Genomic DNA, 26,461 nt, shown 5'->3' with positions numbered 1-26,461 from the left:
TTGCACCTTGCTTAACAAGCTAGCTAGCGCTGTCATTAGCTGGTAACTTAAAGGAAACAGACATATTTCAACTGGCTCCATTTCACTGCAGTACATGCAGATTAATGGTGGAAGAACCGGGAGCTCCCTGCTCCCCCACCGGCAAAAGTCCACCAGAGGATTTTTGTCGGACGATTGAAGATCAGTAAGAGTTTCCCTCTTTAGCTTAGTTCAGCACCATTGAAACATCAATTGCATAGTCCCCCCTTGCTTAAAATTTGGTCACTTCTGGCTCCAAAATACCAAGATGGTGACAGCCAAATGCCAATCTTCTGGCTTAAACCGTAGTGCATGTACCAATGGGTAATGATGGTGGTAATGGCTACGTCCAATTTTTTTTAGTCAATGGCTTAAATCTAAATAACAATGTCCCATAAATGTCTGGCTGTGCATTAGTTTGTCAAAGAACAAACACATGTAGCTAACTTACCACCAAGGATTTGACACTGAGCGGACACTGACTGATATAATGTTTCCAGGACCTTTAGGATTATTAAATAAATGACCATGTGTGTCATCATCATGAGGCCCCTGAATGCACGCACCCACATTTGACTTTGTCATATGAGACTGATGTCACAGGTTGATTTCTCGTGTCAGCGTTTACACTCCAGTAACTGTGGATCAAAAGGCTTCACTGTCAAACCAACAAAATTACAAAGAAATCTTAGTACAAAATAAAGTTCTAATTTTGTTTCAGGTATCTGTGCATGTTAACTAATGCTTGGGCATGCAATCATATTTTTTCTTACTCACTCAGTTTCAATGAAATGAACTTGAACTTCTTTCTTGCTCTGAGATGCAGCAAAGGAAGCCTGTTCACACAGTATATGTGGGTTCATTGTTGTGTTTAATCTGAGAAATACTGAGCCGCTCCACTTCCTTGAATTAGGTGTTTTCTTCAAGCGTTTGACTGTGAATAGCTGCTTCCTTAAACAGGTTCTGTTGCAGCTTAAAATTTGAAGTATTTTAGGGGTTTTCCTCATCAGAAGCAGCACAATAATGTTAATGAACAACCCATGCCTTTCTCAACATTTATTTTCCTGTCACCATAACAACAGGTCCCTCATTGCTGTAATCAAATGTTTTTCACTCTCAATTTCAGTCTTAAAATTTAACAGCAAGCCAAGATTTCCTATCAGTGGGATGACGTGGTACTGTTTTCAGTTCGCTTGTGTTATCAAGCTCTTGAAGTTTTGAAACTATGATCCTCAAAAAAGACATCCTAACATGTTGTTTTGAAGGTGACGTGATTTATCTCTTTATTATGGGTTAAGGATTTTTTTAATACTTTTTCTGGAACTATTTTAGAACTTCTCTGTTGTTGTTGCTGTTGTGTTTTTTTCTAGAAGATATCCCGAAAACATGCAAAAAAATAAGGTCATATCAAGCTTTTTAAAGCTGTACTACTTTGCATTTGCATGCCCTCAAAGGGGCCTTTAGGAGGAGAAGGAAGTGGTTTAGTACCAACTGCTGTGCACTGACAGGCAGACAACTCAACTCATATACACACAATGACTGTGCTTAGGTACAGCAGTGCTTTGATCTAAATACCGATGACAGCATGCTAACATGCTGACAATGTTAACATGATGATATATAGCAGAAATAATGATTAGCATGTTTACATTTACTAATTTGCACTGTGATTTCATGCAAAATAGACCGTTGATTTCCAAGTTAAAATCAATGTATTCAACGTAACTAAACTCTGTTCTCTCTGTACACTTTAGACAATGTCTCTAAATAACATACACTGTTTCCCTTCTCTTTGGGCTCCCTCACTAGGGTAATCAGCTTTTATGGTTCAGCTGGCCAGCAACAATTCTCCTGCCTGTCCTGCTGACTATCATGACTATGGGTTTCACCGGATGCCCTGATGGATTGTGGTCCTTGTTGCATCCACTGTGAGGGAATGTATTTCTCCTCTATGACACCACCTTTCAAGACCTAACAGCACTAAACACAAAGTACAGTTGTGACTGATAGGGAATTGTATTAGATTTGTAGGTATTTGATTAAGAATTCAATTTTGGGGAGATTAATTTTCAGTAAAATCATTTCCAATTATGGTCACATCAAAGGGCATTAACCTACTTACTGTATTCCTTGGCAAAATGCCTTATTAAACAAAATTAAGACTATTCATTCATAATTTCATGTATTAATCAAAATCTAAGTTTCTTTCATACAATAACTCAGTTTCTCTGGTAACACCTGAGGGTTTGACTAATACCTGAAACAATCATTACCATCCCATGAAGTCCCTATGCAATCAACACGTCATTCACCGCTCCACTAAATAGGCCTGACCATAGCCAGCCAGAAAGCTAACGCTAATGTTATGCTACATGCTACATTGTGTACAGTTGACAAAAGTATATGAAGAGCTCTTTTCCAAAACGAGATAAAAGCCAAATTTAAAGAAAATGAGTTTGTCATGCCACTTTGCTGTATACAGAACCTTTTCACTGCTTCATCAATGTTTCATGCCAAATCGCTTTATTTCCTTGTTTAAAATGGTCTCAAGATGCAGTTCCTTTCCAAACCGCGGCAAGCGCCAAACCTATTTTTAGCCTAAATGCGATACGTCCTCTCGACCAATCAGCAGCGCTCTGAAGCGGGAGAGTTTTTTGTTTTGTCCGTCCGTTCAACATGTTCAGACTGAGCCATAAACCATTTTGACAAGATACATTGAATATTAACAATGTGTGGGTCTAGGTAAAAAATGTGATTTCCTGAAAACTATTAAAATGGATTTATAGCGTTTTGGAAAAGAGCTCCTCATATATAATTTGACATTATGTTTAAACACCAAGCTAGCTATCCAGTCATGTCATTGTCTCCACATCAATATCATGATATTCACAAACAAATGATGCACCATAAGATGCTAGCTTGTTTCGTTGCTAATAAACAAAGGTGAATTTATTTCGAATTGTAAACAGATTCACTGGAACTACTTGGTAGGTGTTCCATCAACACTTTTTAATGGACGCCCAAAACCATCAAGTAGATGCTGCCCTACTTCATTAGATAAGTGAAAAGTTTGACCTGATGGTGGAAGTCAGAGAATGGAACTGTTTTTCAGTTTCACTTGTTTTACTAAGGTACTTCGGTAACTATGTTCTTAAGAGACATCAAAAAGTTGTTTTTAACTCTTCTTGACAAGTCTAAAGGTGACTACGTTGAATTTACTTCAACAGGATCCCTGTCTATTAAGCAATGGGTTAAGTAATCTGATATACATTTTTTGTCAGTGTTTTTCTAGAACTATTTCAGAGCTTCCCTGTTGTGCAACGTCCAGGAAGATAACCAGAATGCATGCGGTAAATAAAGCCATGTCAATATTTTTAAAGCCGTTACTGCTTTGTATGTTCAAAGGGGCCTTAAAATACATGGAGGAGGAAGTGGTTGAGTAACAGCCGCTGTGTACTGACGAGCTGTCTCAAAACTCTCGATGTGGCAGACAACTGTCTTATCAAGTAAAGTCCAGTCCTGAGTGTTCACACTAAAATTAAAATTTTCAACTGGAAATTTAATATCATAGCATCATTTTTGATGACAAAGTGTATGTATTGGAAGATTGGTGTTTACGGTGTATATATTTTATTAGACAGAGCATTAAGAAGGTATAGTTTTGAACTTACCAAACTAACAGGCCAAAAGCAGAATGAAGGAAGAACTATTGGGAAGTGTTAATGATTGCTTCCACATAAAAGCACAACTGACTTAACATGTGACACTGATAGAGTGCAGGACACTCACCAACCATACATAGTTTGGTAGTTATTCCAGTGTGAAGTAAATAAACTAATCACTTCAGCTGAAATAAACTTTTGTTTGGACTGAAGTAATCCGCTTAAGTGTACAAATGCTGTTTGTGTGTGTGTGTGTGTGTGTGTGTGTATGTGTGTACCAGGGAGCTGTAGTCCTGAGCCTGCCACAGCAGCCAGTCCTCACTGAGTGTATACAGAGCTTTCTCCGTCACGCAATCCACAGGTCCTTTAGCTGTCTGCTGCGTGAGAGCGCTCACCATCAGGTACAGGTGCTGACCGATGCTTTCCTGCACAAAATCAGAGAACAGGAACCAAGTTGGTCCAACAAGGCACAGGAAGTGTGGTCATTTTGTGTAGAGCTCTCTGTGGTGTCAACCAGAGCAGGGCAATTTTGATTGTGGCATTTTTGTTCTTGTTATTTATCATGCAAATTTGGAAAGACAGTTTAAGTGAGCAAATACTTGTGTATTGCACAAATTCTAAAACTATTTGGTTTCAACACTTGGATGCTGATACTTCTACGTATAAGATGTCATTTTCAGGGTTTTTTAGCTTCACAGAACATGTTCCTGTTTACTTCACGTGCTGTTGTGTCGACATACAAGTGTGCATTGCAATCTTGAAGAGTGACAAAGCAATTGCACCATTGACCAACAAAAATCTGGTCAAAAGTCTAAAGGGCACATTATTGAGACAGTTAGATAAGTGATGCGTGAACTGCAGTTATATGGTTAATCCACGGATTGGGACAGTCAGGTCATAAAAATTAACATTCTGATTAATAGAGGATGGGTAAAATTATATATCATTATTATTAAACGTAAATGCACTAGCGCCATGCACTTTAGACCATGTGCTGTAGATCATCTAAATAGGGCTCTAAGAGTCTACAGCTGCAGCTCTGTAAGGCTGTACAGCAGTTTATTGAGCTAAATGCTAATGTTTGCGTGCTAACATGCTCACAATGTTAGCATGCAAACATGTTAATGTTAACAAGGTGATGTTTAGCAGGTATAATGTTTTCCATTTTCACCATGTTAGATTTGCAGGCTAGCATTTGCTAAGAGCGTAACTACTGTATATGTTCCTGTTCCCTACTGTTCCCAAAAAAGGTCCTATGTTCCCTCGCTCTGTATGTGACCGGCTTTTCACAGAAAGGGTCCTATGTTTTCCTAGAATGTAGGGATGACCCCCATTTGCTAATTAGCAATAAATACAAAGTACAGCAGAGGCTGTTAGACATGTTATTATTTTTCAGAAAGTCATGGGATCACTAAAGTTATTTCAATTCATCATGAGGGCAAACATGAATATCTGTATTACAGTTTTACCAGAAGTTTTATAGAGCACAAAGACTAAAAAGACAAAATGGAGACTGACCCTGAGGAAGCCATAAAGACAGATGGACATCCAGTTGGTTAGCAGTTTCTCCACGGTGGACTCAGTACGTCGTAGCAGCAGTTTGGGCTGATTGTTGCTGTTCTGCTGCATCAAAGCCTGCAGCAGAGCCTCCATTACCTCTGTCAGGTACGACAACTTGTTGTGGAGCACTACGGTCAGTAATGACGCCAATGCACACCTGGAGGAGAGTAGATGAAGGTGAGGAGACAAAAGTAGGCAAGAACAGGATCTGGTTCAAACATAATACAATGCAGTGGAAGAAAATAATAGAGAAACATAGGAGACAATAAAACAGTCTATCCGGCTTAACTATTGCAACTCTTTTCAAAATCAGTTAATTTATTTCTCTAGCAAAAATGCTAAACTCTCTCTGGATCCAGTGTCTCAAATGAGGATTAGCTGCTTTTCTTTGTCATATATGACAGTAAATTGAATTTCAGAAGAGGGCAGAACATCAAAATTGAATACATCACCATGCGGTATGAAAAGTTGTGAATGGCCTTTTTAGACTGTTTAACATTCCATAGACTAAAAAATAATCGGCAAAATAGCTGCAGTGCTAAATGACATGGGTAAGCAACTGAAGAAATCTGAAGGAATCTGTCAAGGTGAAGAAAATAGGAGAGACCATGAAAAGCAAAAATGGAACAACAATAAAAGAGCAGAATCTAAAACTGGAACTGAAGATGATAAAATAGACAGGAGCAGACAGAAATAAAGACAGTAATAAGGTTGTAGTAGACCACAATCAAGGACGGCAGATGAGAATAGAGTATGGTAGATGGGCTGACAAGCAGAGAGCTTGTAAGACACAGAATACAATAGATTTACAGCTGCTTTTATCACATTTCAGACAACCTCTGTATTACACTGTATATAAGAGACAATCACACACAGTAAGACATCAATAACTGACTTGTCTTTGATGGTAAAGCTCTTCTGCTCCTCCAGAGCATGCACCATAGATGTAAGGAAGAGCCGATCATGGATCAGCCTGGACAACCCCTGGCAACATTCGTCAAGCTGAACCTTCACCGCATCCTGATTTCAGGTCAGATACAACAATGCATCACTGACAGATTTACAAAATGGAACAGACGTCAACAGCAGCTGGCGTTAAACCTTACCTGACTGATGTCTTTGACGCACAATTTCATCAAATGTTCACTCTGAAAGAACAATAATAAAATAGCTTTGTAAATCTGGCAATGATTAATTTGATATTTCAAAATTTACAGCGGCGGTTTGCCAGGTACATTCTCTTTCTTTCCAGCTCCACTGTACCTCAGGAAAAAAGATTCTGGAGGCAAAGTGCTTGTAATCCAGGAAAGGAATTGCTCCAACATTTTCCATCAGGTCAGCTTTCTCTGTCTGCAGATCCACAAAACCTGAGGAGGACAGTTAAAGTCATAATCCGTAAGATTTGAGATACCTTGTTTCTAGCGGCCTCTTTAACCATAAGATGTAATTGTAGGCAAGCCTTTCAGAGCCCTCCTACTTGCCACATTAAAGGTCGCTATGTCCATCCCCTGAATCCATACACACAGGTTCCTATAACACTTCTGCCCTTACTAAAAACCTAACTCAGAAGTTGGAAGTTCCAGATTTCCAAGTACAAGTGAACACAGCATAACTGGCAGTGATGCGCTCCACCGGCAGACCAATCGCTCTCTGCAGCGTTACTAACATGATGGCGTATTTTCATTTAGAGAGGGAATGTCGCCACAGACACACTGATTGCAATACTCCAATCAAAACAAAAACGCAAGTACGTGCTTTCAATAGTGGGTCATATGACCAGTCACCGTTGTTAACTCAGTCTTTGATAGATAGTAACTTAGCAGACAATTAACTAGATGAAAACCTTACGGATTATATCTTAAAGTGATGCTGCTTTTATCTGTGTGTATTGAGTGACTGAATCTGGCATGGCTGAGATAACACTTTCTACATAAAAACGGTAAAAATCAGATTATATATATATATATATATATCTTTTGTGTCAGGGTAAAAAAAAGAGAAAGAAACTTCAGTCAGTTTGCAGGCTACATAAAAAGGGGGAAGTGAAAGTCTCTACTGCTACAGCAACTCACTAACTGTTCTTACACCTCTGCAGGCCCAAAGCTGATTACTATAAGTGAGGCCTTGCATGAGCGATTGTGTGTCGAACATTGTTCTGTATTTGTGTATGACATCAGAAAAAGGAACATGATCAGGCCATTTCAAACCATAAATGGGAACTGCATGTGTCTGTTGAGGTTGAGCTAACTGTAGATAGAAAAGTCAAGTGGTTAAACACAGGGACCGGTGTCTTAGAAGTTTGAGGCATTTATAAAGTATGATCAGATACGGTTTCCACAATTTCTAATGCAACTTGAGGGTTGACAGTTGAGTCAGGGATTCGGGTGCGTTGTGCAAGCAGCAGTTAATGCAGCATTGACACTCTAGCCTCAAGCAGAGATGAGGAGCAGACTACAGAGGGCTTACCTTACCGTTGTACCACAGACGCATTGTGAAAATTTGTTACTGACCTTGTCTAATGTCATTTCTGATGTCGAGCTCCAGGTCCTCCATACGCTTGTTCATCGTAGCGGTGAGCTTCTTCTGTTTGCTTCGGTAAACAATTACCACCGCTGAAAGACAAAACCAAGCAAAGAGAAATTAGCGAATAAGAAAACAGTATTCCAGTTAAGGTTTGACCTATATGTGCTTATGAAGTTGGTAGTCTACCAAAATGGGTCCAATCAATGAACGCTACTTTGCAAACTTACCAACAATAATGCAGGGTATCAGCAGAAGGACAAGTAGCATCAGGAACAGGTTGGAAGATCTAACACTCAGTGTGACTGTCTGGTCTCCATACTTTATCTGTAATAAAAGAGATAATACACAGAATTTTACAGTGCGCAGATACATGTTTATTTCTTTGTAAAAAAGCCATGTTTTGTAACTATTACATGGAAACCAAATACTTGTGAGGACTTTGGACGTATTTGCTACAACATTGGAAATTACAATTTACGTGTTTCACAACATAGAACAAGACACATCTCCTTGTGACGCAGAAGTTCTGAATCTGAGCATATAATGTTCAGCTCTTTGTTAACTTCCTTGAGATACTTCCTATCTTGTGATACAAGTATGACGAAGGTTATTGCCTGTTCGTATGCTAGTGAGAAATCATATGCTATAAATGTGACTAATGATAGGGCTTTACCTTGTACGTCACCGATCTAAATGGTGATTATGTATTCATGTTTTTGTATAAAATGAGAACTGCTTTTTAGCTCGGGGTTTGTCTCTCCAGCAGCCTGTGTTTGTGTGTGTGGAGCACAGTCCTTTTCTGCAGAAAAGGCTTTGAGAAATAAAACCACAGAGAAAAGCCAAGACTTGCTTGAGTCTTATCTTTGTTGACAGTTTTTTTCCACAGCAATAAAATTAGCATTTTATTTCTCTTTAGTATCGTCTAGATTGGTGTTGTGTGATAGAAAGATTTACCATTAACTGCTGAAATTTAGCAATGTGTGTCTTTTGAATCTCACAGATGAAAAAGTCCGTCTCATAACTGGTTTCTTTGGCTTCCATGATACAGGGGTATTTTTCTCCTTCCTTGATGCCCCACACCAACAACTCTGCTGGGATCATCTCCAGTTTGTCTGCCTTTTTCTGAAATCATGAAAGAAACAAACACTGACTTTTGATGTATTCATTTCTTATCTGTGTATGTGTGCCAAGAAGTATGCATTACCTGTATGGTGATGCGAACATCGTCCCCTGTCTTTGTGGATGTGAAGCTGGTGAACTCTGGGTCTGGATAGTAGGTTATTGTGGAGCAGCCCAAGGTTTTATTGGCCACTTTAAGAGACACAGTGCTGGTGAGAATCCCAACATGTTGAGCTTCAGGTGTATCATAGGTGATATTCTGCGGATGATTTAAAAACATTCTGTGTTATAGCTGTATATTATATAACATCATCTGTTTATAGCGTATCATGACAGTGTGATGATGATCACATGGTGAACGAAGCTATGCAAGTCATGACAATTTCACAGCATCATGCAATGGAACAATGTGACTGTCAGGAAAGGAGGGGGTTGGGATGCAGGTGCAGACCAAGGGGAGGCTCAAAGTTATCCCAGAGGGATGACCACAAAATCACAATAGCAATAGATTGGAAATGGGAGAAAAAAACTGTATAGAAATAAAAAAAAATCTAATTTGGTAAAGTTACTGGTAACTGAAGATGCTTGAAGATGTCCATGCTTCAAATTATACCGTGATATATATTTTAGACCAAACCATAAAGCCCTACATAATGCAGTGTTTTTAGACATAATGTTAGAAGATTACGTGTGATAATGTGACATGTGTCTAATACACTACAATTTGGCTTGCTGTGATATAATGTGACATAGTAACGTAGCATCAGATGTAACTGTGGTGTCAACACACCCACCTGATTGTTGCTGTTTCTGGGAGGCCTGACATCCTTTGGGGCGTGGCTGTGTATGACCCCTTCCACAAGCTCCAGGTGGGAACCCATTAATGTGATGTGCCTCTTCCCACTACAGGCCACACAGCAGCAGCCATTCAGTGAGGAGGAAATGTAATACAGATTCAATATCAGAGAAAGGGTTTTCTTTCCATGGGAGCCTGATGATAAAACACACCTTCGGCTACCACTTTTATAAGGGTCACCTACATATGAGAATATAATTTTAAATATGTTAGAGTGGCCCCTGGAAGCTTCAGTGTTTACTTCACCAATATGACTGTGTTGTCCTCTGGAGACCATACATATTCATCACAAATGCCATGGCAAGTCTGTTGATTGTGAGTTGTTGATATGTACTGTTTACGTGTTTAACATACTGGGCCCGTAGTCACAAAACATTTTATCTTACCACTGGGAGATTTCCTGGTAGTAAAAGCCAAAATACAAGTATAGGAGAAAAGATATGCCAACATTAAAGGTTTCTAAAATGTTGACAAGATTACAAGAGGGTTGCCCTTTTAAGATTGTTTTGATTTGCTTTTAGTGACTCAGGAGTCCTCTTGACTACTTCTAACTTTTCACAGATCAGGGCTGGTTTTGGACCGACATCCATTTTTTAATCAGCCAGTTAGGTGCTACTTTTAGCCGTAAAATAGTATGTGAATACGGCCCGTGATAGACAAACCAATATGGCCATTGTTATGTTAAAATTAAAACCCTTTAAGAGTTTGCATCACAACCATCAGAGCAATCATTCAGGCATATTGGAGAGTTGTGCATGCTTACTGGTGCATGAGTGAAAAATGACTATAGTGGAAACTGTAATGTTAAGACTTTGAGGAAGGGCTGTGTTATGGTGCAATAGCAGGGAGCTAAAATGCTTAAACTGAGGACAAAGCTGTGTTATTATTAAACCTAAGTTACAATTCCGGGCAAAGCTTATCAGCTCTTCTTTTTAACATAATGCTGACAATTTATTTGTATGTTCCAGAAATATGTGCAGAAATTGCTTTTGCACCAAGAGTTAAAAGCTGTTTTTATAACAAAGGCAGAAGTGACCCTTTCAGTTACTGCAACTAAAAAAGGGAAGCGGTCTCATGGTGAAAGACATTGCTTTGGGGAAGTGAATGTCTTTCCTCATCATACCTCAACCTGTAACTGTTACTCACTTACTGATAGTCTCCTAGAATAAGTCTATTGAAGTTATTTACAAAGGGGGCGTATCCCACTGCTGTCTAGAGTAGTTTTAATGTCAATGTATCAAATTAAATTGTCAACCGTGATGTAGACCATTATGTTTATATTGGGACCACATTTCCTGTCAGCCCGCGTTGCTTCATAACCCCTCTTCACTGAAAGGGGCTGCAGAAGCTGATGCCAGTGACGGTCTTGTTTGTTCATGATCATTATTCTACTGTCTCAATGATTTGGTTATGACTTACTGATGGCAGCATGCTGCATGTGTCACTTTAAATCCATTGGCTGAATGAGCTGCTGAAAGGGGCTTTTCTTGTTTCGTTTCCAAACGCGATTTCGACTACTTTTAGTCCGCGCAACATTTTCTGCAGTAGCTGCTGGAATTATTTTTATCTGAGTGAGATCGGATTTTTACTTTGTCGCATTCATCAAAGTGTTCTTGGTAAGAAGTTGACCCAGTTATGTTCTATAACCAGAGTCAAATGTCATCATAGTCTGCATGTTTGTGATTAAAAATGGCAACAAATCCAGTCATACCTGATCCAGGTGCTGTTTGGTACAATGTTGATGCAGGATGGGGATGAGCGGTAAATGATGTTAGCGTTACCATGGCAACTACCGTCTGGGAGGAGAACACATACTTTGACCACGCCTTTGTTAACTGCAGCTGGAACGTGGAACGTCAGTTTCACACCAGTGTTGTTCCATACAGGAGATCTGATAAGCACACACGGGATGACAGAGACAATTTGGTTGGAAGTTAACTTTTACATCTTGTTTTCCCTTTATTCTAAGATCAGATAAGTGAATCTTGCATGACTGAAGCAATACAAATGAATTATGAGTCTACGATAAAAATGTATAGTGGAATAAACTGATTTTCTTGATCAACTTATCTGGCACTTGCTGATTATTTCCATAGCCAACATGAATAACACATATCATATATTAGTATTATTATTATTATATATTAACATTTGCTACTTGCAGATTGTGAGTTGACAGTCTCTTGAAATAATTCTTATTTTTTTTATATTCATATGCTGACACTTAATAAAAGAAAACAAAAAAAAGTTTCCTCTTATTACTTTTAGAGGAAAAGTAATTTCTTTATATTTTTTATCAGGGATCAAAGGGCCCAGATCCAGCTTACGGCTACAGACATAGTGAGAGGATACCCATGTCAGTCAGTACATCCAGTTTTAAATAAAGTGTTTCCAAAGGGTATATTCCAAATCTATATAGAAATAAGATTACTTTAACTATATTCAGTAAAGTATGGTACAGTATAAAACATGTTAGCTGTGTCCCTGATAAATAAATTGTAAAATGTCTTTATTCTTTCATATTTGGGCTGCTGGAAAGCAAATGAATAAATCATTTCTGACATGATGATACATTTGAGTTGAGGACATGCCTGACTACATTCCACACAACATCAATTTAAAGTTATCTAAATCTCTGATAAACATTCTTAGTGATGAGGGGAAAGGGGCGACTGTGGCTCAGTGGAGGAGTGGAGAGATTGGTGGTTCGATCCCCACCTCCCCCGGTCCACATGTCAAAGTGTCCTTGGGCAAGACACTGAACCCTGAATTGCTCCCTGTGCTGTGCATGGGTGTGTAAATGTGGTGTGAATGATTAGATTAGACGGTATGTAGATGTCCACTGCCATCAGTGTGAATGGGTGAATTATGACAAACACTGTGAAAGCGCCTTGAGTAGTCAGAAGACTAGAAAGGCGCTATATAAGTACAAGTCCATTTACTAAGTCCAAATCATTTTCTTTAGCGTGATAATGATTTAATTATCTCATTATGGAGATAACAAAGCATGTTTCCTTAAGATTATGAAATAATGAACCTGTTATTACCACAAGATAATGGTATTAAAAATATTGCTAGTTTTATAAGCTTCACATATATAAATGATAACTGCTTTAACAAAATATCACACACTAAAGACACAATGGAGAAAGGCTTTTACACAGTAAAACACTTGTGTCTAAAAGCATCTAAACACAACTCCAAAGCAAACCTATGGAGCCAAATCATTTAAACATTATTGAAAAGATAAACAGCTTTAGTTCCAAGTTGATGACTGGATACCAAAATGTCTGTCCGAGCAACAGTGCTGACAAGCAAAAAGGTGTGTTGCTTTTACTTTAATAAAATCTCATCTCATCTCATCTTCATCCGCTTATCCGGGGACGGTCGTGGGGGCAGCAGCTCTAGCAGGGGACCCCAAACTTCCCTTTCCCAGGCCACATTAACCAGCTCTAACTGGGGGATCCCGAGGCGTTCCAAGGCCAGTGTGGAGATATAATCTTTCCACCTGGTCCTGGGTCTTCCCCTAGGCCTCCTCCCAACTGGACGTGCCTGGAACACCTCCCTAGGGAGGCGCCCAGGGGGCATCCTTACTAGATGATCATGAACCACCTCAACTGGCTCCTTTCAACCCAAAGGAGCAGCGGCTCTACTCCGAGTTCCTCACGGATGGCTGAACTTCTCACCCTATCTCTAAGGGAGACTTCAGCCACCCTCCTGATAAAACCCATATCGGCCGCTTTTACCCACAACCTCGTTCTTTCGGTCATGATAAACCTAATTTTAGTGGAAGCAGACTCACTCTTGTGGAGTGCAGTCCATGTCTGCTTGGATCCTTACTCTGGTCACGTCACTCAGGTTATAACCGGACAACACTGCATGGTTTCTGCCGTAAAAAGACACGACGCTGGGAGTGATGGAGGAGATCTCTGGTCTCTGACAGTAAAACACACAAAAATAATCAGTTTACTGTTTTAATCTCTACTGAAAGTGAATGAGTTGAATGTGTGTGAGAATTGAGGACCAGACTCACGGAAAAGCTTATCCCTGCCTCCATCATTTGGCAAACGCTTTCCTACAGAAGGAAGTGAGGGGACGAAATTAAGCATTACATTCACCGTAAAGCTACTATAAGGAGTTGATTCAGGACCTGTTTTGGCGTTAGCTCAAAAACCTGGAAACAGTAAGTTACAAAACTAGCTAGATTATATTCCAACAAATAAGTAGTCTTATTTACATGTTGTATATATGTGACATGCAGAAACAGAAAATTAGACATCCGTTTTAACAAGCAGTCTAACAAGCAGTTAGCTTAGCTAAAGCTAATACAGGAATTTAACCGTTCTCAAGTGTCTATGCTCTGAATAACTGAGCAAGCAGGATGATGGGTTAGTTGGGGACTAGCTTAATAACATTAGCTAACAAGACACAACATGAAAATAAGATTGTTTGTGTATTGCTGGACACTTTTGATGGAAGTTAACTTTTACATCTTGTTTTCCCTTTGTTCTAAGATCAGATAAGTGAATCTTGCATGACTGAAGCAATACAAATGAATTATGAGTCTACAATAAAAATGTATAGTGGAATAAACTGATTTTCTTGATCACTTTATCTGGCGATTGCTGATTATTTCCAGTAGCCAACGTGAATAACACATATCTTGTTAACATTTGTTACTGGCAGATTGTGAGTTGACAGTCTCTTGAAATAATTAGCTAATAATCAATAAACGTAGTCTTTAATTTTACAAATGTCTCAAAATGAATGTGATGATTTTGCATTGATGTTTAAATGTAGGACTTGGAGACATGCATGCATCTGGAAAAGTCTAAAGATTCATGGTTTCAAAGCATTACTACTACTTCATTTGCAAACCCCTTGCTCTTGCTTTCTTGTTTACTTATCTATTTATTTATCCCTATTCAACTTTTCCATCCATTTCTCATTTATATCACTCTTGTATTTAATATATGTATCTCATAAACCCGTATCTCTGTAACCTTTCTTCTTTTTTTAGCATGGCTATCACTGAATTGATTACAAAGTTGAGTTTTGGCCGTCTGGGGATTAGCTGGGGTTAGGTTAGAGTCTTGTCTGTGTGACTGTGTTTGTGTGCATGTATAAGTCCTGTATTGTGTCTCACTGTATTTTTTTTTTTACTTTATATTATGTATATCATTATATGGAAGGACCCCCTTGAAAATGAGATGATTCATCTCAAGGGGCTATCCTGAATAAATCAATTCTTAATTCTAAAGATAGGTCTATAGTAAGATAAATAAATAATTCATAAACATGCAGAGTTACATTCGCCACTCCTTCATTTGCCCAGGAACAGCCCTTTTTGCGCCAGCCACATCCAGCCTTGATACACTTCCGACACCTGAAGAGAAAACAATGTTATCATCTATTGTTGTTGATAACAATCATCATAACGACTTGACACAACACAGAGAGCACAAGCTATTAATACTGTCTCCTGATGAAACACGACCAGCTATGTTCAAACTATGAAGCTGAGTGGTAGGATGTGGGAGAAGAGGTAAGCTGACCATTGGTTCTGTTAAAGTCATTTTAAATGGTAAAAGGTAAATGGACTTGTACTTATATAGTGCCTTTCTAGTTTTTTGACTACTCAAGGCGCTTTCAAACTACTTGTCACATTCACCCATTCACACAGACATTCACACTGATGGCAGGGGACTTCTACATACCATCTAACCTAATCTAACCATTCACACCACAATTCAGGGTTCAGTGTCGTGCCCAAGGACACTTCGACATGCGTTCTGGGAGAGCTTGGGGGGGGGGGGGGGGGTGTCGAACCGCCGATCTCTCGAATGGAGGATGACCCACTCTATCACTGAACCACAGCCGCCCAGGTTTTACCTCTTTCTGTTTTTTCCTTATCATCCTTACAGTTTTTCCTTGCTGTCTGTTTATTCTGTTTGATTTTTTAAATCTATTTTCATCAGAACAAATGGTTTCATCCCTTGTTAGTAGCACAATGAGGCTTTGTTAGTTGACCTTACGCTTCACCTAACTTCCAATGTCAAGTCCCCCTCTACTCAAAACATGTTTTTCTTCTATGTCCTCTAAAATACCTGACATTGACTGCACTGACTTACAGCATATCTGTGCATTTCCCTAGTGTAGTGTGGTGTTTTCACATTCCTCTCCTGAGAATTTAATTATTGATGTATCTGACTGTGTTTCAGCTGAGATTTCTTGAAAATGGTGGTGTACTTACAGGGCAGAAGTTGGCGGTCCCGTGATGTCAGAGCAGTTGGACAGTTGCAGTTCTTCGAAATATTGTGATGTCCCAAGTCGCAGCCTAACTGTGACACGCAGGTCTGTTAGGTGAAAACAATACAGTGCAAATAATTCAGAGTCTTGGTCAGAATATAAAGCAACATACATATTTTTAGATGATGTAACAATATATAAAGCATTACATGACTCCAATTTATCAACTTTTTCTTCTTACAGGATTCTTGTAACAGTGTGAAAGACATCAATCAAGGTATCTAATTCACTGGCTTATTAAATTCTTCAAAAACCACTGACCTTCAATAGCAAGCGCACGATCAGAGAGGATGCAGGTGCATTGTGGGAACCGAGGAGGGCTTCCACTGATACAATGCCCAACTGGGGAGAAATTACAGGCAAATTTTTCAAGCACCTTCTGGCCCACTGTCAGGTGTGTCTGAATGTTAAGAGCGATCTGAAAAAGGAAAGATGTGAGATTTTAAAAAACACTCACAACTGATTATCGGTAAAACCTTGTGTTGAATCTGTACCTGGTCATTGCTGGCCTTTACAACTTTGTAGGAAACCATTTTCTGCTGAAAATCATCAGGAATGGATACCCAGTCTGAATCTTGGCAGTCATCTTCAAATGTACAACTAGGAGGAGAAAATGATGGTTTAAAGGGGCTGTCCTCGAAATATTCAATTTAAAAAATGAGTGTGGGCGGCCTCCACATGGCTCTCAACAGAGTTTGATTGACAGTCAGAGTCTGGGCCAGGATTGGCTACACATGGCTGTCGCCTCTGATAGGGGTGTGGGGGGGAAACATTCTCTTAAGTATCGCCATTCTTTATGAACGATTTTCAAAATAGATTCTTTATAGCTTGAATCGATTCAAATGTGATTGCAATTGGCAATGCGATAGTATAGTAACAGTGATACAGCCAACATTAGTACCCATCTGGCTGGACTGCAGTCAAGCTAGCCGTCACTCCGTGTTCAAATCATCCAACGCTTCAACTGTCATGCATCAATTTATATACTGACGCTTATATTAAATGCATTCAAATGGCTCGGATTCAATAACAGAGATAACTGACAGGGAGGGCAGAGCCAGATTTATTTTTTTTATGGAGAGATACATGTGTGTCTGGTTTTCTCTTATTAATTAAAAAGAAAAGATCACTCAGTTGTGAGGAGAGGACAATTACTGATATATTTGAGCTAGGGACATCTCTGACTAAGTACAGACACATTTCAAGCATATTTACTGTATATTGTACTTATCCGACTACATACATGTCGAAAATATAACATGTTTACTCTGTCAATTTAGAGATTTTCCAAAGTAAATGTCTCTCACAGTGCAGGATTCCAGTTTTTTTAAGAAAATTAATTTTAAAAAATGTAAACAAAAATTGCAATAAATTGTTATATCGAAACGCAATACTTGTAGAATCGTGATTGGGAGAAAAGCATATCGTCCAAGAGCCCTAGCCTCTGACAAACTAACATGGACCTGGCTGAGCCATAATGGACGTAGCTAGCACTGCTAGCCACGAGCTAACAATGGCAATAGTGCTTTCACTGGCTAGCTAATTGTTGCTGCTCTGCACTGTGCACTACTCAGATCAGACTTTCATGTTAGATCAGGGCTTGTCATACAGAGCTCATGCTGCTGCTCCGTAGATTACTAAGAAACTGACATGGTGGAGGAAGCGGTGAGCACTAACAGCGCAACGGCTTCATTGCAAACAGAGCATTAGTTTGCTCCATGGTTAGCTCACACTCACGAAGATTAATTTTTTTTTTCCTAGGATGGTGAAGGCAGAACCTACCCTACTTTGACTCTGATTGGCTAATCTTGGTATTCTTACCCAAACCCTAACCAATCTCACTCATCATGCCTAAACCTTACAAATTCAACCAATGAAGGCAAGAGAGGCAGAGTAGGCCATGCTTCCGGACAACCTGGCCTCCGCGGGGAGAGTGGTGCTCATCAACGGTAATGTTAGCCCTTCCAACCAGGATGAAGGCGTAATTAGCAGGTAACCTCTGTAGGCTGTGAGCAGCCATCTCTTGGAGAAGCCCAGCCCAGGCAGCCAGTGCATAGCGATCAGCCAGCCAACGAGACACAAGGGGCGGCGGGGCCAACTGTTTCAACCACCCATTCCCATGTCAAATACTGACACCAATGGAAGGGAACTCACATGCACTCAGAAGCACTAACATTCACTCACACACACTAAATTGCACTTGCAGGCACAGCTAGAACGGCTACACAAAATAAGAACAGAGAAGCTTCGATTACAACAAACACAGAGGGAGAGTGATTTCATTTTCGGCTCAGGACTCCATACCGCAACTACATCTTTAGGTAGCAAAAATTGGTTTGATGCTATATGAAGCTCTGAAAGTTGAGTACAGCCCCTTTAATCTTCTGAATGTCAAGTACAGCCCCTTTGTTTAAGTCTATAATTGTTTGAAGGTGTCAATGGCAGATTTTGTTTCCCTGACCTTTTTTCAGAGCCGCACCAGACGCAGTATGGATCCTGCGCAGACCAACAGCCCTGCACATCTGTGTACGTGCTGCACTTTGACACCGGGACACGCTTCATCTAGAACAAAACACGGTAAATTAGTAACACTTAAAAATACTGATGTTCACCACAGCCTTGCGTGATACAGGCACAATGCACCTACCTGGTTTTGAAGTGGCATGTACACATGTTTACGGTCCACTTGATCCAAAAGTATCTTAGGAAACACTTGGCGGTCGTCATTTGCCCTGTAGAGCACACTGGGACAGGTGGTGTGATAGTTCTCGTCCACAGCAAGCTGACAACAAGAATGTAGCTTTGTTATGTTTCGGAGACTTCTATGCTGGTAAATATCAAAGGTTATAGTTTAACAAATGTGTTAATGTGAATGTGAATATGTATATATGTCTATTTCTATTTCTTCCCTTTTTTAATTTAACTTTATTGCTTATTTTTGCTATTTTTTATCTTATTTTGTAATATTCTGTTGCCGCTGGGACAAAAGAATTTCCCCGTCTGCGGGTCATTAAAGGTTTTCTGATTCTGATTCTGATGAAAATGGTGAAGTTAGGGCTAGCTAACTAAAAAATGTAAAATAAAACAATGTGTTTTAAGATGTTCTAAGATCATAGGATTTACGTTGGAAAGGCAGTAGGCTAACTAGCTGCTGGGCTGCAACTAAAAGTAAAGCCTGCCAAAAACATAAAAATATAATCTGACAAAGGTTATGTACCAGTAAGTCAGAAAAGACCTGTACAGACAAAACACTGGGGAAATTATCTGCTGGTTGGAGGCAGAGTTGCATTTCCGTGAGTCTGCGGTGCAGGCGTCTCTTACATGTCAAGCCACTACCTAATGACCACCACCATTAAGGTTGTTGAGGACAACTTTAATCCACTGATGCTTTTTAGCCTTAATGGAGATACTGTGTTGTTCTCTGACACCACTAAAAGCTCACACCAGAACAGAAAAAGGGTTTCTGTTGAGTTTCTGTCATAATGTCACTTCCACTGTGTTGCCGCACTTTATCATTTACCAACACAAAGGTTGTTTTGCAACTTTATGTTCTTTTTTTTCTTTCTTCTCAGGGGGAATGATTAGGCAGAAATATCATGGTGTCTACCTTTTAGCTTCAGATTTGCCAGCAATGCTGCTGTAGATGCTTGTGAACGGTTAACTGTATGTTTTGGAGCCTTCATGTCCTATGTAAAATATGATAAATACCAAAAGACGTTGTGAAAATTGCACATACATACCCCCTCATGGTAATTTTGCTGGGGAGCTCGTAATATTTTGACAAAAGAGTTGCCGAGATGAGATAACCATTGACCTTTTCAACAGGGTGGAGTGCAACGCAAGAGTCGTGAATGGTAAGCATTGCTTACTATAAAACATTTTCTGCTGCTGTTAGCGGATAGTTTTTGTAGCTAATACAATGGTGTGGCATAGACAATTTCAATCTCATGTGTTAACACTTAAAAATACCATTATTGTATGGTTTACCTACTCAGAGTAGATGCAAACAATAGCACTTGAACACAACGCACTACACATAATTTCCAGTTTAAAAATAGAAAGGACCATCTTTTCTATAGCACCTAAAGGCAGCATTAGACTTCGCATCTAGCCTCAGAGCCTGCCCTTCTGCCTCAGACGTGCCCTGATCTGGTTGCCTGTTCTTTCTGCTCACCTGCTTATAATTGCTGATAGTCTTATATTTAAAGTAAAACCACCTTTAACCCTTCCTGCCCTCTGAGAGTGTCTGCAATGAGACTATGCTTCTGGTGAACTCTGACAAGCCATGAATCCTAAATCCTAAATGTTAAAGTGTAATTCGGGTGCAAAATCCTCCCATGGTCTTTTTCGGTACTTACATACATCAAATAAGACAACTATTAACGGTGATATCCCAGAGAGCTGCTAACAGCCGGACACAGCTAACACTGATTAGCTCTGGGCAGTACAGTGAAGGCATTAAATGGCTTTTTTAAACCACTAATACTGCTCAAAATATCATCAAACCCCATCAAACATGATAAGTATCCCAACACATACTGTAAAACAAAGCATCAATGGGCTCCTTCCCTTGGGATTGATTTTTGAGCTGGTACCGGGGCCAGTTGGTGAGACTTTCAAAACACTCTTTTAATAAACTCCCGGTTCACTAACTACGTTGTTGGTGCTTCATTTTATGTGTAGGGACTTTTCTCATGCTACTGCAGAGGTTTGGTGTTATTTTGAGCAGTATTAGTGGCTAAAAAGCCGTTTTAATGCCTTCACCGTACTGCCCCGAGCTAATCAGTGTAAGCCACGTCCAGCTGTTAGCAATTCTACCGGATTTCTCCGCTAATAGTTGTTACATGAATAAAACTGTCTCAATAGCTTATTTGATGTATGTAAGTGCCGAAAAAGACCATGGGATGATTTTGCGCCGCAATTACACTTTAAGAGAGAAAGGGCTGAGAGTGGGTATGTTATTGGGGTCAATAAGTGTCTTTCTGCCAATAAGTTTGGTTAGAGTGGTTAGACCTGCTCCACTCAACCATGTGCACATCCATAAACGTGAACCTACTCTTCCACCACATCAGGGTCGGTTCTTTATTGATTTCCCTATTGATTCTTGATACATTTTCTGTGTGGAATAAAATAGGCCTCCAAAAGGTTTTGTTAGCATCAATTAAACACTTTTATTATCTGAGTCAACACAGTTTAGATGAAAAAAGAAAATACTTATACAGCTTTTCAAAGAAAAAAAAGCTAAGCCTGCCTCGGGCATCTGATTTGGATTCTCATTACGGTTTGTTATCAGAAGGGTTCTAAATTTCCATCCTTATTGGCCTGTGCCTTTTACAAACTAAGAAAGCCACATATTTAACATGGATGAGCACTGGTAGATCAAGTATTAGGACTGTGGCTCAAGGGACTGTATCTGTTTTTACTTTGAGAATAAAAAAATCTAACAAATTTGGCAAAACAAGACAAGGCAACATTAATTATTTGTTTTGGTCGTTGGACTAGTCTGGGGAAGGATGATGGAGGCATCTGTTGTGGAGGTCATGTAGGAAGCTGTTGAATTTAGAGCCGTGTGGGTGTAATGCACCCCCTTTCACGTTGTGATCTATTTTTATTTAATGGTTGTTATTTTTATTTTTAGTATTTTGCCATTTATGTAATGGTAGTTGCTTCCTCTTGATTTAATTGTAATTATTTGATATATGTATCTCTGTATATACATCTTTGTTTACGTCATTCTGATACTGGGTATTTGTCGGTATGCATATGCATTGCTATTGTTTTTCTGTGTGTAAAATGTTGAAAAAAGAGCCATTCTTCCCTGTTAGGCCTCAGCTGCATAGCGGTGAGAAATACACTTAGGCGTTTTTTATGAACACTTGTGAAAGTAAACTCAGCATGAAAGAGCCTATTGTGTCTACCAGAGGGTAACTGCGGAGTGTTCCCAGACTTCTGCTCAATTCTTTAATCATGTGAGTGAGCATGTATAAAGAGACTCTATGCAGAATATCAATTGTTGTATCGAAGGGATGGAAAGAAGAACTGAGGATGATGTGATGGAGAAGTGACAGAGATATTAAAGAAGGGGATGACAGGAAGCTCGTCAGTATTAACCAAAGCTAATGCGAGACATTAGACGTTCATTTTCACGCCCCGCTAAGAAGAGTGAAATGTCAATTTGCCAGCGCCTTCTACACTGACGCGCATCAGATAAAATCACATTATAGTTCCAACTTAAAGTTGTAATGGAGGCATTTTAGAGCAACTTTCTTCCTAAAGAGCATTGTCCTTCCGATCATTAAATAATTACTATTGTTCAGGAAATATATATGATGGGTTTGTGTGACTTACGTACGTACATAAAGTTAATAGAACAAAACAGAAAGTCTTTAATGTGTGCCACCACCTGTGTTATTGAAGTGGATTTGAAGTAAGTATTTTCAATAATAGATGTATATCATTGTTTATACAAACACCTTTATGAGCTGTCCATCTCCCGTCCCGATGAAGAAAACCACCCAGGCCTTTTGCCTCACTGCCAGCACAGTGGTCATGTAGTTCTGCCTGAAGAGCACTGCCTTTGGTTTCAGTGTCTTTGGCTGATGAACACAAAGACATTGATTATCAGACTTTAATCCATCAGGTTAAAGGATTTCAAAGGATTTCTGATGAGTAGAGCTGCAAGTATGGGCGATGATTTAGATAGCTTATGATCACTAAAGGCTCGATGCTAGGGTTATCAAGCATACTTACGATGAGTCATTTTCATTCATTTTTGTCTTCTCATTTCATTGTGCCTTTGACTGCCTCATGACATCTCACCTTTAAAAGAACTACAGTTTTGCTTCCATTGTGTAATATGTCAAGCTTCAGTCAGCGAAACCTAGGTCCTTCCTCAAATATGTTGTCACCAGTAGATAGACTGCACTTTGAAATCGTTTTTTTAAAGACCTTATTTTGTGTTCATTTACACTGTGGAAATGTTTCGGATTACACGGAAACTTCCATGGGTTAAAACTTTGAATCGTGTCATTTAATAAGGTTTCTTAACTCTCTATTTTATTTTAAAATAACTTTCCTTGTCTTATTATTCCATTCTTAGAAGTTGCTTATTCATTTCACTATTAAAGCCGTCTATCTCTTGTTCTTCTTTGTAATAGTTTTGATTTATTTTAACATGCAACCAAATATCAGACACCAACTTGATTCAAAGTGAATTTTTACTTTGTTTGTGATTAAGAATTATAAATAATACATTTTTAACTTATTCCTATCCCTTTTGAACATGAACATATATTATTTGAGTTGATGTATTCTTGCTTAGAATTATGGATCCCATTTGCTTGTTTTTCTTTTTTTCTGCTTTTTTTACTGCTTATTCACTTTATTTAGTTGGTATTATTTTTGACATGTTCAATAAATATTCATAAAAAAGCACTTTGTAAAGCATTAGAATATGAAAGATACACAAATGTATGATTAGGCAATGGCGTGCACAGGGGTCAAAATGTGCGCTTAAGTGCCCTATTGACAGCCAAAACGCGTGCTAAAGTGCCCTCATGGCAGCCAAAACGTGTGCAAAAGTTCCCTCTAGGAGCCAAAACGTGTGCTAAAGTTCCCTCTAGGAGCCAAAGCGCATGCTAAAGTTCCCTCTAGGAGCTAAAACGCGTGCTAAAGTTCCCTCTAGGAGCCAAAACGCGTGCTAAAGTTCCCTCTAGGAGCTAAAACGCGTGCTAAAGTTCCCTCTAGGAGCCAAAACGCGTGCTAAAGTTCCCTCTAGGAGCTAAAACGCGTGCTAAAGTTCCCTCTAGGAGCCAAAACACGTGCTAAAGTTCCCTCTAGGAGCTAAAACGCGTGCTAAAGTTCCCTCTAGGAGCCAAAACCCATGCTAAAGTTCCCTTTAGGAGCCAAACTGTGTGCTAAAGTGCCCGCATGGGAGACAAAACGTGTGCTAATGTTCCCTCTAGAAGCCAAAACGCATGCTACAGTTCCCTCTAGGAGCTAAAACGCGTGCTAAAGTTCCCTCTAGAAGACAAAACGCATGCTAAAGTTCCCTTTAGGAGCCAAACTGTGTGCTAAAGTGCCCGCATGGGAGCCAAAACCTGTGCTAAAGTGCCTTCATGACAGCCCAAACTTTTGCTAAAGTGCCTTCTTCAGTGGCGAGGACGAGCTATATGTGCCCGTTTTTTTCCCTTTTCTCCCCTGCCCTTCAAAAAGTCTGTGCACGCCACTGGCTGTAGGCCTAATATCTAATCTTTTTAGTCATGCACTGCCATGCTGAACCCCAAATATATATACAGTATATGTCTATCTTTGTAACATTACCACCATAGAATAATGAAGTGATCTCAATTTCTATATAGATGCTGAATGACTACGCATGAAACCGTTCAGAGGAAACAAAAACATCGATCACTCAACGACCCACCTTCTCCTTTTGTTTATCAGAGGGGGCACTTTGGAAGTCTGGATCGGCATTGGTGTCTCCGGTGAGATCCGGGCTGATGTCAAACACTAGCAGCTCTGTGTTGGTATGTCCTCCGTCCACACTGAACACGCCGCTCCAAAGCACCGGCGGCCCACCCGGGATCACCGCGGAGGCGAGGAGTCTGCCGCCTTTCCCCTCACCATCACCATCAGAGATGCTGAGGGTCGCGCCCCGCAGCGACCTGAGACTGTCCTTCTTGCTGGTTTTGCCCTCGAGCCAAATGAGTCGGGTTCTGTTGCTTCCCCCCGAGGGCAGGTTGGAAAAGAGATAAACGGTTGCGTTGACCTGAAATCCATCCACAAACTCCACTTTGCGTGTGCTGTGTATTGTAGTGGTAATGTCATTTCCAATAGACGAAAATATTCCTCCGCTCTGTTTGTTATCGGAATTATGAAGGTTCACTGTTTCTGATCCCGAGGAGCAGCTGCTCGTCGTGGACGCGTCCTCGGGTTGCTCGATAGCAGTCAGAATGTAAGTCTCGGTGGCTGCCTGCTCCACATCCACAAGGAAAGCGACGGACGCACTGCTGCGCGATGTGGATCCTAGCTGGATGTGCTCCCTGTACAGCTCATTTGATATGTTCTTCAGGTCCAGCATCTCGCAGTAACCGCACTCGATCACACCGCAGCAGATCAGAGTGTCATGCTTGACAATGGGTAATAAAATATTAAGGCTGAAAGTTGCGTTCGACTCATCCCTCTGAGAAACCCGGGAAAAGCCCGCGTTGTTCGTCTGATGGTTACCCTTCAAAACACCTTTCTGGCTCCGACTCCGGACCAGAGTCAGGTCGTGGTTCAGCTGGTAGAGCTTCTCCTCTGTAGCGATGTAAACCGCGTTGGCGGCCACGGCGAAGTGACGCAGGTTTCCATCAAAAGTGAACTCATCCAGGCACCGGCCCGGTTCTGCCCATATGATTAAAAGCAGACCAGGCAGCAGGATCATCTTGTTTCTGCGAGGGCAGCAAAACAGGCTCATACACTGACGGTCTTCATGACACTCTGCTCTCCTCCGGTGGCGCGAGTCGTGCGTAAAAGCGCAGTGCGCGTCTATTGAAAAGAGAAGTGATCGAGGTGGGAGGGAGCGCGCCCGCCTAAACCGAAAGTATCACTTCTTTATAATGGTGTTGAAACATTATCGTTTTCATTCAGCTGCACTTGTCCTAATGTAACCATGTTTACACCACCTGTTTCGAATAGTAAATAATGTGCATTATCAGCGGTTATCAGCTCCATAGATTTGGTTTAAAAGGATACTGTTAGTGGTATGTAGTGCGACAAAGGTTGGGAGAAGTATTAAAAGACTCAAAACTCCAGGTGGAAAGTCGGGGTGGTATGAGTCAGACACACAGGGCTGACACCCGGAAGCGGAGTCCACGTCCCATGTGAAATAAAGGGGTTCATCTTGATACATTCTTTTTTATCTCTATATATTTTTTTTAAAACCAAACTTGGTTGAAATGTGTAAGGTCTTTACAGACAAATGTGGCGTGATGCATTATCAAACATTTATTTGCAAGACATCAGACAAGCATCAAATAATAATAAAAATAATATCAATAAAAGCCCTTTTCGTTGAAAAAAGCAAATCCCAAAGGGCTGCAGAGTACAAGAATAAAAAAACAGGTTTAAATACAAGAGCAAATATAATATATAACGATGCACATATAAAACTATCAGAAGGGAAGAAAATTAAAAATAATTGATAAAAACAAAATTGAGAAAGAGGAAAAAAGTTATTATTGTTCTCCATTACTTTGTGATAAGAAATATTAACACACCTCCGTTGTAAATAATAATTTACCAACAATTATGACTGTGTTGACTGCTAAATCATGGTCCGCATCTTTCATAAATACACCAAAATCATATTTTATTTTGTTAGTTCAGAGAAATGTACAATAATGCAAATCTTCCCAAAAGGCACTAGCAA

At 39.9% G+C, this 26,461-nt stretch overlaps 1 protein-coding gene across 1 annotated transcript in view; it reads right to left on the bottom strand.

Annotated features, from left to right (window-relative positions):
• The window catches only part of plxnc1 (plexin C1), a 34,222-nt gene extending 8,703 nt beyond the window's left edge, over positions 1-25,519 (bottom strand). The window contains exons 1-21 of the mRNA XM_083935501.1: positions 24,473-25,519; positions 22,521-22,643; positions 18,695-18,829; positions 18,509-18,609; positions 16,542-16,647; positions 16,309-16,465; positions 15,992-16,094; positions 15,049-15,124; positions 13,772-13,813; positions 13,541-13,674; positions 11,450-11,629; positions 9,677-9,785; positions 8,968-9,141; positions 8,718-8,885; positions 7,991-8,087; positions 7,751-7,852; positions 6,504-6,607; positions 6,347-6,388; positions 6,136-6,260; positions 5,199-5,397; positions 3,959-4,105 (exon numbers count right to left, since the gene is read on the bottom strand). Of these exons, the coding sequence (XP_083791627.1) occupies positions 3,959-4,105; positions 5,199-5,397; positions 6,136-6,260; positions 6,347-6,388; positions 6,504-6,607; positions 7,751-7,852; positions 7,991-8,087; positions 8,718-8,885; positions 8,968-9,141; positions 9,677-9,785; positions 11,450-11,629; positions 13,541-13,674; positions 13,772-13,813; positions 15,049-15,124; positions 15,992-16,094; positions 16,309-16,465; positions 16,542-16,647; positions 18,509-18,609; positions 18,695-18,829; positions 22,521-22,643; positions 24,473-25,507 (3,459 nt within the window). The 5' untranslated portion in view covers positions 25,508-25,519. The remainder of the gene's footprint in view (positions 1-3,958; positions 4,106-5,198; positions 5,398-6,135; positions 6,261-6,346; positions 6,389-6,503; positions 6,608-7,750; positions 7,853-7,990; positions 8,088-8,717; positions 8,886-8,967; positions 9,142-9,676; positions 9,786-11,449; positions 11,630-13,540; positions 13,675-13,771; positions 13,814-15,048; positions 15,125-15,991; positions 16,095-16,308; positions 16,466-16,541; positions 16,648-18,508; positions 18,610-18,694; positions 18,830-22,520; positions 22,644-24,472) is intronic.
• Positions 25,520-26,461: the final 942 nt, after the last annotated feature.

This window comes from Echiichthys vipera (assembly GCF_963691815.1).
Source record: "Echiichthys vipera genome assembly, chromosome: 20".
NCBI classification, from domain to species: domain Eukaryota; kingdom Metazoa; phylum Chordata; class Actinopteri; order Perciformes; family Trachinidae; genus Echiichthys; species Echiichthys vipera.
This window is presented reverse-complemented; position numbering and strand designations above follow the sequence as displayed.